The sequence below is a fragment of the Gavia stellata genome, chromosome 14 (assembly GCF_030936135.1).
Source record: "Gavia stellata isolate bGavSte3 chromosome 14, bGavSte3.hap2, whole genome shotgun sequence".
In the NCBI taxonomy this organism is placed as follows: domain Eukaryota; kingdom Metazoa; phylum Chordata; class Aves; order Gaviiformes; family Gaviidae; genus Gavia; species Gavia stellata.
The window spans coordinates 15,541,717-15,555,256 of record NC_082607.1 but is presented as its reverse complement, the minus strand read 5'-3'; the positions used below and the strand labels follow the sequence as shown (position 1 = coordinate 15,555,256).

Genomic DNA, 13,540 nt, shown 5'->3' with positions numbered 1-13,540 from the left:
TATAGGAATTTTGGATCCAGAAGGTCAGATTAAGAATGAAGTAATAATGAAATATAGAAGCACAATTAGCAATTTTGAAGTAAGGGCTAGTTCCATACTTTTTTCATTTAGGTAAATGGCTTCATTCCCGAATGATACAAGATTGATCCTTTGGGTCCTTCGTTGGCGGCTAAGATTTACAACATACTAAAGATTTCAATTAAGAATAAAAGGGTTTGCGGGACTTTTAAGAACCATATGAGAAAGTGATCTCTCTCAGATCAACATGATGAGATATTAAGGTTTCAATTTTTTACATCCTGAAGTGAGAATAAATATAATGGACTATGTTACAGTAAACAAATAACTCTCCCCTTGTCTTACGGCTCTGATCCACATACAAATAATTGATAGGGTCTGTCTGCCTCCGAACAAACTACCCCAAGCCCTCATTAATAAATAATTTCTAAAGACATTTAAATTGATGTCTGGCTTTAGATTTTCTTGGAAAGTAACAGAGTTTTATATTCAGCACCCAATCACAAAAGATGATGTGTAGAGAATTAGCCAACACTTACAAACTTAGAAGGACGGATGTGCTCTGTCAGAGAGGGGCTTATGTGCACTATTACATTTTAGACTACATGACATTACACGAAAACCCTACCTAGCACATAACCAGTTAACACACTAAATGTTTTCTATGGATTCTCTTGCATGAGAAATATAAGATTTGTATATTTGTATATATTTGTATATATTACAAGTACTAATATATAGTACCCTGCTACACAGTTAATGAATGAAAGATGAGTAAAACTTGCCACCTGATCAGGTTCTGCTTCAGAATGATAGCCATTGTGTCCATCCTGAATCTCCTGCATTGCATGAGGCAGCAGTAGGGCAAGCGAGAAGTAACAGGAAAAAACATGCAGACAACAGGTGAAAGGACAGAATCTTTTCTTTTTTGTTTCCCTTTTTTTTTTTTTTCTTTCCTTAAAAAGACAGCATATACTTTAGCTTCAGTTTAGGTATTTGAAGTCTTTCACTCCCGGCACAAACTACTTCCCACAGAAAGGAATCCACCCTATTAGCACTATCCTTTTAATGTTATTTGGCACAACATAAAGTGAAAAGTTTACTCCCTTTTTCACAAAGGAGTCAGTGCTGGTAGATAAGAACATAAAAGTATGTACTGTCTTTTTAAGACAAACAACCTTACAGTGAAGAAAATTAATTCAAAGTATGCCACATGCTTATCAACAGAAGAAATTGAGTACAGCTTGCAATGGTAGCATTAGGGGAAAACTCATGCAATCTTTCAAGGAAAAAATAGGTCAACATCAAATAGAAGTATCTAGACAATTTAAAAGATGCTTTACTGTATAAACATGTTTTAATTGAACTTTCAGTTTTATGGTTTCACATATTTTTCCAGCATCTTCTGTGCTGTTGCTGGAAACCTAGTCAGTAACTTTACAGAACCTAAAATTACTCCTCATAGCAAAATATGTAAACAAGTCACATTTTAATGTTAATTTGTTTTTGCATCATAATGGCAGCAAATCCTGAATTATTAATTAAATTTCTTTAATAAACATAAGGTCCCTATGCACTCCAGAGAGAAGCACAAATGTCATAGGGTCATATGAAGTAATCGTTTTAATACGTTCAACCAAAATGGTTCTTCCGTCTTCTTTCTTTGTTAACTGGAGAGAAGTTTTATTCATGACAGTCTATTATTCCCAGTTCACATGCAAAGAACTTCTCACTTGACAGACTGTAAAACCAGCCTCAGTCTAAATTTACAAATGTTTGCTAAAGGCAGTTTTTCTTTTCACAGTATTTCTACAGAACCCTCAAAAAAGAAAAACTTAGAAGGACTTGAGAGATCTTCAGATAATTTGAACTCTATGAGAGTTTAAAAAGTTACAATTAATTAAAAAACCCTTTCAAATTATAACGGACTCCTAACATTTCTGTATTGGTGGAATTCTGTTAAATAGAAATTACTTAAATTTCAGACCATAAAAATGTTGTTTCTGAAATTAAAGCAAAGTAGATACTGTGATCTTCGGAAGAAAACCAGAAGGTTAACCAGCAAATACACCAAAAGATTTTAACTAAATGAGAGAGAGAGAAGCACAGCAGACCATTCGACGATCAAAGCCTTTACAAAGAACTATGAAAAACCGAACAAAAACAATCAATTTTGTTACTCAACTCAGACCAATTTTTTCAAGAGCTATCTATTAAAAAAAAAAAAGACCAACTTGTGGATTTGTATGATTGGACTAAACACATCATTTTCAAATACGTAAACAACGGATGAGAAAAAGAAATCATTCAGACTTCATCTCTTGGTTTGAGACTGAACAAGAAGTCTTTGTTTGAATAAAAGTGTTAGACACATTTCATGAACAATGTCAGAACGCTCTCCAGATCATTTCTCACTCCATAAATGTTACTAAGAGAGAGGGACAAGCAAACAAGGCATGCCCTTTTTATACCTCCAATGAACAATGGGTGAGACCTAGTCCCAAAATTACCATTAAGAAGAGGCAGGTCATTGCAGTAGTGTCTAACTTCAACCTAACTTTCAATCCTACTGCAGGGTGGTAACAATTAAGGTAAAACATGTACAAAGGCAAGCATGAATTGGTATCTTATTTAAATAGGATAGACAAAGATGTAACACTTTTACGACTAATATTCTTTAGCATAGATAACACGTTAGAGCTGCTAATACAGTACTCTGTAGTCCGAAGCATGTAAGCCTCAGTTGCAAGCATCCATTTTGTCAAAATTAATGTAATAAAACTGAAGTTAGTATTGCACATTCATAACATAATTTAAAAATACTGCTCTCTTACACTTTGACTTTTATTGCTCACGAAAACATTGTAAAGTATATAAAGCATTTCTATGGCAAAGAAGCTGTTGCACTGCATAGCAAAATGGTCTGACTGGTTCATAAAAACCATTAATGAAGTAAAGAAGAACGCTTGACACACCAAGATCTCACACAGCACAAAAGACAAACAGGTAGGAGGCTGTTTTATAGTGCTAGCCAAAGGTAATCTTACCCGTATAACAGGCCTCCTGTACACCTGTTAGTTAAAATATAAAATGTTATCCAACAAAACACATAATTTGATTTGTTAAAGATATTACATCTTACTTCATCAGATTTTCAGAACTCTACTTCCAAACATTTTAATTATAGCCAGATTTCGAAAGAACAAAACAAAACTATGCGGACCTAGTAGCTCTCATTTGCAGAATTGTTTCGGTCTACAAGCAATCTAGCCACTTCATTTTAGCGATGTAACAAATGCCAAGCTCTTTTGAAACATTCATTCCTAATCACCTTTTTATCCAGTTACAATGTGCTATTGTGAAAAGAGAAGAAGGAGCCTGGTAGTCCTTCTAGGTGGAAGACAATAAGCCTGCCATGAAGTATAACCACCGTATCTTTTAGATTCAAATGGCAAAACAAGGATAGCAATAACTCTTCTCAATTTATTTCTGAAGGTGTCTATATTCAGCTACTATAATCTAAGCAATTTTCATTTATATGAACGTCTCACTCAAGAATACTCTCCAGACAGAGAGCATCTCAGAGAAGACACAAAGCAGAGTTCAAACTCAGAGTGAGATCATGTGGCTGTAGGGTTTACCAAGCAAGAGCTCACTCAGTGCTCCCCAGTTTTGATGATTTGCAGCCCCTTTGCTTCCATTTGATTCCCCCCTCCTCTGTATCACATTCTGGTAAGGTAAGTTACACAGAGTGCCATGACTAACACCATTAAATATAAGAATCTATATATTTACCTGTTTTTGCAAACATACTAATTGAAACATTAAAAAAAAGGATGAAAGGAAGAATAAAGCAGTGAGCTCCTGGTAAATCCACCAGAAAGCAACAGAACTGCCTGACCAGTTCCAGAAGCAAACACACACATCTGGCCCTACCTTAAGTTTCTGAGTTGTTGTAAGATAGTCTCTAAATGCAGCAATTCGAGGTAACCAAAGGTAACAAAGACCCAGAAAATTGATCAGCATGCATCAAAAGGGAAAGATGTCTCAAAGGAAAACTGAGTTATAAATCAGCATTATCTTTTTACATGTGAATTCCATAATAATAATGAATAAACCCAGCCTGCTAGTGGTACTGACTAAGCAACAAATCGTACCACTTAACTTCTGCAGAAGCTACATGCAAAGAAAGGAAACCCCCTCCTAAAGCATAGACACCACTTCACAAGATACTTGGTCCTGAACGTAAATGAAGATATTCTAGGATAAAAAATTCCATGATGTATACAAATATGGGATTTCAAATCACAGCAATGCAATGACGCCAAATACAACTTATACACAAAAATTCTGAATACCACCAGGCTTAATTTTTTTTTCTTTCATTTCTAAGAAACAGAGAATGAAGCAGAATTTTAATTAGGCCTTAAAAGACTTACTCCTGTTAAATAATATCCAAGACAAGTTTGGTATAGAGAAGGAGGTTATTTAGAATTAAAAAGTGCTCTTTATTCCAGAGGAATGCATTCTAACTCAGAGATAAACTGAACACCAAGCTTACACACTTGGATTTTACTAAAAGGAAGTCCTTGATCTACAGGACAAATACAACATTGACAGCTGTAATGCAAGGTTTCCCACGATGTTTTATCAAAGATGTTAGCCTTGACCTGAAGTAAGCATTTGCAATTCAGCTGCCATAGTATGGAAGAGCTACACTTTTTTATGAGTATAAACTGCTGACTGTGCCAATAGTGTGAAACTCTGTGAGGTGAATTTTTAAGTAGACTACGGTCAAAAACACTTTGTGGATCCATCTTCAGGCTTGGGCTGAATCTGACCTGCTGTCACAGAATCTAGAATACGTTGTTTCTGGACAACAAACTTTTTAATCACAGAGCATATTAAAAAATAATTTAAAGTCTAGTTAAAAACAAAAAAAGATAAAATCTTCATTTGGCCATTTTGCATAAAGACCATAAACCTGTTTCAAATCTAGGAAGAAAAAAGGACCTAGACAGCAGCAGCCTGGGTTTCTTAAACGGACTTGAAACACAGGTGATTTTTGTCAATTTGTAAGAGAAGGAAAACTGCATACGCTCCACTCTTGACAGTTCAGTTGGCTAGCTGCATATAGGAAATGGCAAATGAGCATGAAAGAACAGGGGTACAAAAGCGTAATGGAACCTATCAGGTAAACCACACTGTGCAATCACTACCTTAGTGACAAAAATGTTGCTGGGAGGGAATGAAAAAGGTGATTTTTTTTGTTTGTTTGTTTGATGGTAAATTCTCTGTCTCTGGTGAAAGCCCATGAAAAATGATAGTAATTTATGTTCTCTGCATGGTAACAAAGACCTAGGCATTTATTTTTTGTGAAATTTGGAGAGCTCAGTTCTGTACTCTGAATGACACACACTAGAAACAATTTCAACCTGTAACTATTAATCTACTTTACCAAAAATTTTTTGGGTAGTAATCAAAAGAAAAGACAACTCACTTTTGGCATTTTATTCAAAACATTGACGTTTAATTTTCCTTTCACCTGTCTCTTAATTTTTATTCGGTAGACTTCAATGCCACTTTTCTAAATACAGTGGAAAACACAAGGCAGATTCAAAAGACTCCTACGCATAATGAGATGCTTCTAGTTCTGAAACATTCAGCGATCACTTAAGTACTTACCACCTGATAATCAAGGTAGCAAGGACGTTCCTGATCGTTCACTCTTTTATCTTAAAGAAATCAATGCATTCCTCAAGTCACTTACCCTGTAGTCTCTGGACACACCTTCTGATGGGACGGACCCTGAAATCTGACTAGAAATGGTTGCAGCTATCAGCTGTTTACACCATTCCACGTGGGATCCAGTTGGGCTACAAAAACAGAGTATTTCAAATTATTTAGCAGTAATTAAAAATGTATTTTGAAAATAGCACAGCAGCTGAACACATCCAGGAAACAAGACCATAAATGATCACTAACATCACAAAAATTAGCTTGCTTTGTGGGCAGAATGCAACTATGTCACTGATCAAATTAGGGAAAGTAATTTTACCAGATCTTATCAGAGATGGAGAGCTGTCAGTAGGTTAAAAGCAAGGTTAGGGTCCTAGGAACTTACAAAAATGTTGGTTTCCTTATCCACTGTAATTTTTTTTCATTGACACATTTTTTTCTTAAAGCCATCCATGGAATGAATTTGGTCAAGTAATAGGAAACTCCTCACACTTTCCTTATTATTATTTCCTGATCATTCAGTAAATCCTCAAAATTAAATTACTCTATGCTAGTATTTAAACATTTAAACTACACTAGTGTTGTATTCTATATTAATATTAAATGTAGAAAATACATGTTTTCTAAAGGGTAACTGCTAGTTAGCCATATGTTTTTCCTATTCATAAAACAATCTCTGAATAATCTTCAGGACGGGCCTTCCCATGCCACAGCAAGGATTTCTGCAGTGTAGGGTGTTTATAAGAACCCTGAAGACAAAGCACCTGAACAGCAGAATCGCGCTAAATCCCAGATGACGCGTTTAGAGAACAGTCGCCTCAACTAGTGCTGCTTACAAATAATGCAGTATTGAGAGTGAGAAGCAATTACAGTTTGTTGCTAGCCACTTTGAAGTGGGCTAGGTCTGCTTCAAAACATGCCAGTATCTGATGAAAAACTGGGAATGCCAGAGGGAACTGTTCCCCTGAGTGCCAAGCAGCCTCAGCTGATGCCTTAGATAACTGCTATTTCTTCATCTTCAAACAGTTTGGTTGGGCTCTTCTGCAGATATACTGCTTATTCAGAAATCACATACAGAAAAAATTTTTTAATTCATTTGTAGAACTCATTCATAAACTAGCTTTGGATTCTGTGAGTATCCCGTGACACTGAAGTGAATAACTACACATGCATACCCAGCACCCATCAGGTGCACCACAACTGGGACATTAAGAGGGTGGGATAATGGCATAAGATGACCAATTACTACTTAACGAGAGGTCTTTTCTTACATTAACTCTGCTAGGATAGGTAGATATAAGGTGAAGATGCAACTTCATACCTGAAATGAAAGCTCTTTCAGAACTTTTCTGATAAATTCTAGTAGCTTCCTCCCCACCTGCAAAATTCTACACGGTACTAGATCACAAAAAGTTGTTCTGCAGCTAAAACACATCTATGATACTCCTGCTTGAACAACGAAGATAACTCTCAGGTTAGTGCTGAACTCGAGTCCAGATTCACTCAGAGAAACTTTTCACTTCGGTTTTGCTAAAGAGCACATGAGCTAAACCCTACAGTAATCGTCTTCTGATCTTATTTATTTCTCCTTCTCTCACATCTCTTAATTTCTAGTGCATCTCTTTAGGGTTTGCCTAAGTTTTTTTCCAAATAAGCATTTACTTGTTCATTAAGAAAAGGATTTATTTTTCTATGGCTTATCTTCACCGGGAATCACTACATCAACAATTAATAGCAGCAGGAAAACAAGCGTGAATGCAGGTCCATCTCCCACAATCAGTGTCTCAGGATGTATCCGTGTAGCATGGAATGCTGATCATACTGCTGTGACTTATCACCATCTGTCAAGTGGGACACATACCAGTACACGTCTTTTCATTCTGTCTCATCCAAGGTCATGCACACTAGCGTAGCCTGGTACAACCGTACTGGCGAATAAATAAATTATATGACAAAGGGATGTTCTAATTTTTCCAGGGTAGAACAAGATTAGGAGAAGAAAGAAAGATGAAAATTAAGGTAAAGGGCATTCATAAGGAATGCAAAGATGTAAGTTTTGGTGACAGAAAATGGACATTTGATTTCTACCTTCACTAGAACAATGTAAAACTCCAGGTTTCTCCTAACAGAAAAGAGAGAGAATATGGAGACTGGAACGTGGCACTGATTTTTAAATACATTTTTCCTAATTTTTCATCTGGTTGAAATTTCCCTTAGTTTCTACTCCTTGTTTAAGGATTTTTAAATTCCGCTCTGAAGCCTGCCTCCAGCTGGAAACTCCTGAAGGAAGGAATTGCTCTGCCAGCGAGGGCTGAAGGCGATGCGGTAACACCTGGCGCCCAGCTCCTGCGCACCCGCCGCCGGTGAAACCCCGCGAACCCGCGGCCAGCCGAGCACCTGCCAGACACGCAACCGTCACGCGTGTCTACAGGCAAACTGACGCACCGGGGACACGCAGACACAGTGCTGCTCCGGGACAGCTACACCTCTGCAAATGAAACACACGCTTGCATGAAGAAAAAATCGGGAGTAAAGACGTAGAATCTGAGAGTGGTCCCACTTGAGTTTGCCAAGGGGAGAAGCTACGCGCTGCCCAAAAAAGCGCGGGCCAAAGCCCTGCCGGCAGCCTCAGCCTTCGCAAGGACGATGACGTTAATGACGAAAAGCACACAACCGCAAGCAGGAAACTTTGACAACAGCCGGTTCCCTCCCCGAGGAAAATCTGCCGTTAGCCTGCGCGGCCACACAAAAATAAACCCCCAGATTTAAGTCAGACGGGCTGCCCGGGCTCCGCGCCGCGGCACCCGCCGGCGGCACCGCTTCCGTCTCTCCGCCGGTTTCGGGGCGCGGGCCGGGGCGGGGAGGCCGCCCCAAGGCCGGGGTTCGCGCTGCGCGGAGGCGCGGGCCGAGGGGCGCCCGCCGCCGCCTCCCGCCGCCCGGCCCCGCGGGGAGGGCAGGCCGCGGCGCCCCCCACCGAGCGCGGGAAGCCGAGCCCCCTCTCCCGCCGCCCCCCGCCCGCAGCCCGCCCTTCGCCGCCGCCGCCGCTCACCTGTCCAGCGTCTCCGTGCTGGCCTGCCGCGACCCTGCCCCCGCCGCCGCGGCGCCCCCCGCCCGCACGGCTCGCCGGCTCACGCCGCCGCCCTCCCCCGCCGGCCCGGCCGCCGCCGCCGCCCGCTCCATGTTTCCGGCCGCCGGCGGGACTCGCTGCGCCGCCGGGATGGCGGACTCCCGCCCCTGCGCGCCGCCCCTCCCCGGCCCGGCCCGCTCGGGCCCCGGCGGCGGCCGAGAGCTGTCACCTGGCGGCGGGGCTTACCCACAGGCCTCCGCGCCGCCGCGAGGGCGGGCAGCGGCCCCGCGCGGCAGGGGAAGGCCTGGCTGCTGCCGCCCCGCGCCAGCGGCCCCCGCGGGGCCGGCCCGGGGGCTGAGGGGAGGGCAGGGCCGCGGGCACCCCCTCAGGCCCTACCCCCTCCAGCCCCCGCCGCGCTGGGCAGCCGCGCTGCTGAGGGGGATGGACCGACATCAGTAGTCGCGGAAATGCGCGACCACTTTCGCAGTTCCATTAAAACGTCTGTCGGAGGCAAAGGGTTTAAAACTGACGTCTTTATTTTTTGCCCTTCACACACATACACGGCAGAGGGTTGTTAAGCTCTCCCCCCCCCGCCCCGAAGTCGCTCGACAAGTAACTGCAGAGGGGTCCGGCGGTATGTAACGAGAGCGGCCGACACTCGGGTTTGCGGAGTACGTGAGGAGATCCCTGGTCAGTTATAAAACCTGTTTCCTCAAGCATGACATAAAATGCTCCCTGTGAGACAAAAAACTGAACTCAAGGCAGAGCTGAAAAATGCATCAAAAAGAGGTAGTACGCAAATCATTTCTAGGGTATGCCCGTAACGGTGATGCTGGGTTGGATAAGGCATAAGCAAATAAAGGCAGCATTCAGCAAATTAACTGTCTAAATGAGTAACTGAAGCCCTGCACAAAAACTAGGTTATCTTCTCAGGTCCACGGAAGTAAGAATAGAGAAAGGAAGAAACTAAACAGCGTTCCGAGATGGATATTGTGCACTGGGCACTGAGCAGTGACAGCCAATGCTCACATCCCAGCCCTGCTCTTTCACCGCTCCTGGCAAAGGCGCTCCAGGCCCGGAAGGCTCTCATTCACCACCTCAGAAGCTTCCCCCGGTTTGTTCTTGGCTGTGCCAGCTACAACGGGGAACCGACTGCAGTTCCCGGCCCAGCTGCTGCACCTGCAGCTGCGCGCAGGGGCCGTACAGACACGGTGCACGTGCATGCAGTGCGCTGCAGAACGACATTTAAGTGGAAAGGAGAGGAGTTTTCTGTTAACATCAATCAGTTTGTATGCCTACATTCACAACTTTTAAGTAGTATTTTCCAGAAAGTATGGATTAAACACACCCCTACGTTTGCCTAATATTGCCGTGTAAAAAGAGAATTAAAACAAGTAACTTATCTGTTGACTTGAAAAAAAATCCAAGGCCGCACAGAGCTACATTAGAGAGCTTCAGAGACTGAAACTTGCCTGAACCAGTAATATGAAGAATGGTATATATGTAATGAAGTAAGTGCAAAAAGATCCTTTCCATTATATTACACGTTCCCAAATGCAATAGGTTATCATGTAGTGTTTACACAGTAAAAACTATTAGTCTTTTCTGAACTTCTCCACACTGCTCAGAGATGTCACCACTACGTTCAACTCAAATACAGAAACTTTAAATATTCTAATAAAAATAGCTTTTTTATAAACCACAAGTAAGTAGAAGGCAAATATACCAGAGTATGCATAGCTTTCAAAATGTAAAGTATGTAATGAACAATTGAGTATCCTTCTTCATTTATCTGATGTAATACATCTTATTTACCTTAACAAGTCAAGATTTTGGGACTATGTTGTAATTCTGGAAACGCATACTGAAGAACATTGACGGGCGAATGAAATTTAGAGGACAAAAATAAGTCATAAAAATCATGTGTATTTAGAACACACATGCCGTATGCGCTGAGCTTCCCTGAACGAAATAGTGCGATTCAGTGTATGTACACTGAATTAAATCAACAGGCGGTATACTTTTATTCCTTTGAAAAAATACTGTTCTAAAAATATTCAGATGTCCTCTAAACTTCGTCTTTTTTTATGGAACTATAGCTTTAAATTTAGTTTTCATATGCAAAATATTTACACTTTATAAACTTGCAGATTTTCTAATAAACTGTATTATATATACTCACACAAAACTTAATTTATATATAATCCTATTATATCTTGCAGATCAAAACTCACCACATATACAATAATTTACAATGACAGAAGCCTCAAGCATCAAAATATCTCCTTTAAAATAACAATATTAGATAGAGTCCTCTACAGATTCTGAATTGCAGTATTTCCTGGATTGCCTGAATATCATTAAAACTTCTGAGAATATGCAATATTTTAATTAAATATCAAGTAGCAAGGTTTGTGCTGTCATAAGAAATGCTTGTAACTATTTAAAAAAAATACCTGAAAGGAACAAATTAAAGGTTTACAAGAAGCCTCTGAAATGAAGGCTTGAAACTAGAATTCACTGGAAGGTTCAGTAAGTGCACACACTATATGCAAATCTTGTATACTAAAGTCCCTCAAAGACTTAAGAATAAATTTGTTGAACAAAAGTTAAATTAAACAGTAAGCTATAAATGTACAAGTTTTCAACAGTATTTATAACTAAAAACTTTTGCCTACTTTGGTATAAAAGCTCCTTTAAAGAGGCACATCTACTTCTAGAAGACAAACAAAAGCTTTAATACTATAGCTATTGCTGAATATTTAAGCAATGTCTCTGTGGGTCTGTTTTTTAATTGTATAAACCTTCTTTAGAACCATTTTATTCTGCATAAATCCAAAGAACCAATATTGCCAACAGTGATGATTTGTAATATACTTTAGTGCTGAACAGTTAGCCAAAACAGGACTTCTCAGAATCCAGTACAATCTTCATTTGTTTAAAAAAAAAATAAAATAAATTTAAAATAAAAAATAGATTTTTCTTTTATTTTGATATCTACTGAGCTACTTGAACTTTTTAATTAGAAGCATATCAGTGAAATCCCTTCGATATTTGTTTATTTCAAGAAAGGAAAATTTTGAATTCTCAGGTAACCAGAAAATTTCAACATTTCTCTCTGAAATCTTACAATAGAATTTCTTTTTATCTCATGAACTCCACAAACGTATTCCTAACAGGAATACACACATACCTAATTTTACACAATGTGAATATTCCTATTGCCATTATGTGTTTATTCACGACAGGTAAGACTGAGCATGAATTTCCTTACAGGAACATGACCTAAAATGTAATAAATTAAAGCATTCTTATGAAAACAATAAATCAATTTAATTTCAATTGTACCAGATTTTCCAAAATAACTCTTAAAGCCCTCCATAACTAGAAGTTGATGTTCCCAGTCCACAGGTTCTGAAAGGCACATAATTGAAGAGTTGATTTTGTTTGTTTTGAAGTCCTCCTCAAATGAAGACAGTCTAAAATAATTTGTGTTAGGACAGTCTAATGTAAGGCATTAAAAGATTCCTCTTTATGGTATAGATCTATGTTAAGCACCACTTGCTATTACAGTATAGAACAAAGTCAACGTTTTCTTCAAAAATGTGTTTGTACTTGGGACATCATTTGTGAGGGAGACGCTGATGAGGCTGATGAATTGGATATCTTAGAATTATTTGTGATCTGTAGTTCTTCAAGTCTCCTTATATAATCATCACGTAAGGCAAGGAGCTCCATGTAACGCTGCTCCACTGGATTTGGCTGCTAGAAAGAGATCTATATTAGTCTTATCACTTCAGTCCAACTACTTCTACACAGTTAGGCTGCTGTAGTATTTGTGTTTTCCTGGCATTACTCAGTACCTGTAGCTTCCAACATTTGCAACAAGTTGTAGCTAAACAGAAATATTTACTTCTATAATGCAAGAGCCTTCCAGTTGTTCTCATCCAAAGAAAATCTTTACACAAAACAGTTCTTCCTACCTCAGTGAAACCAGCCAGCACTTCCTGGAGCATATGGATTTTATTTTCTTATTATCTAATATTGTGTGGAAGATAGGTGTGAATACCTTGTCCGAAGCTTTTTTCTTCTTGACTTATTAAAATATTTCAGATTCCAGAGGTCAGATGTCTCATCACCTTCCCTAAAAACAGTGTTTAGCCAGACTGACTGTTTTAGCTACACTGATCAGATTAAGGTGAAATCCATCTCTTCAGATAAAATAACTTCCCTTACTGATGAAATTTAGTTTTTAATAGTAAATTTGCAACTTTGTGTGAATAAACAAGTGAAAGAAATGTAAAACTTTATTAGTGATTTCTGTAAGTAAACTTGAATGTGTTTAAAATCAACTGCCCTAGCTTTCAGGAGATTACTCACAGAAAGAGCATCTTAACTGTTTCCATTTTAAGTTTAGCTTCCTTTTTCAGATAGAGTAATCAAACAAATACAAGTACTACAAATGTCCAAGGCAAATACAGAGCCTAAAGTTACCTTCAGCTGTATATACCTCTCAAGAAGTTGCTGCTGCTTCACAGTTAACTGCCTGTAATTAAAAGCTATTAGCAGCACAGTTTCAGGACCAAATGTAAATACTTCACCAGTTCAAAAATAAGCTGAACCAGGACTCTTAGGTGCACCACTCACTATGCACCCCAGATGAGGACGGCAACGAATGTTGAAGTAACTGTGGAAGTTGGATCAATGATTGAATGT

The 13,540-nt window shown here is 39.6% G+C and overlaps 2 protein-coding genes across 5 annotated transcripts in view; both read right to left on the bottom strand.

The window, feature by feature from the left end:
* MTMR1 (myotubularin related protein 1) overlaps positions 1–8,838 on the bottom strand; it is a 40,350-nt gene extending 31,512 nt beyond the window's left edge. Inside the window, exons 1-3 of one of the 3 annotated variants that reach the window (XM_059824552.1) lie at positions 8,807–8,838; positions 5,789–5,894; positions 3,066–3,089 (exon numbers count right to left, since the gene is read on the bottom strand). The gene's annotated coding sequence lies outside the window, so the exon portion shown is untranslated. Of the gene's footprint in view, positions 1–806; positions 858–3,065; positions 3,090–5,788; positions 5,895–8,806 lie in introns of those variants that run through there. The other 2 variants (XM_059824554.1, XM_009807909.2) reach the window with 2 other exon arrangements.
* Positions 8,839–9,355: 517 nt separating this feature from the next.
* MTM1 (myotubularin 1) overlaps positions 9,356–13,540 on the bottom strand; it is a 47,451-nt gene continuing 43,266 nt past the window's right edge. The window contains exon 16 of one of the 2 annotated variants that reach the window (XM_059824247.1): positions 9,356–12,589. In XM_059824247.1, the coding sequence (XP_059680230.1) occupies positions 12,422–12,589 (168 nt within the window). In that variant the 3' untranslated portion in view covers positions 9,356–12,421. The remainder of the gene's footprint in view (positions 12,590–13,540) is intronic. The other variant, XM_059824248.1, reaches the window with a different exon arrangement.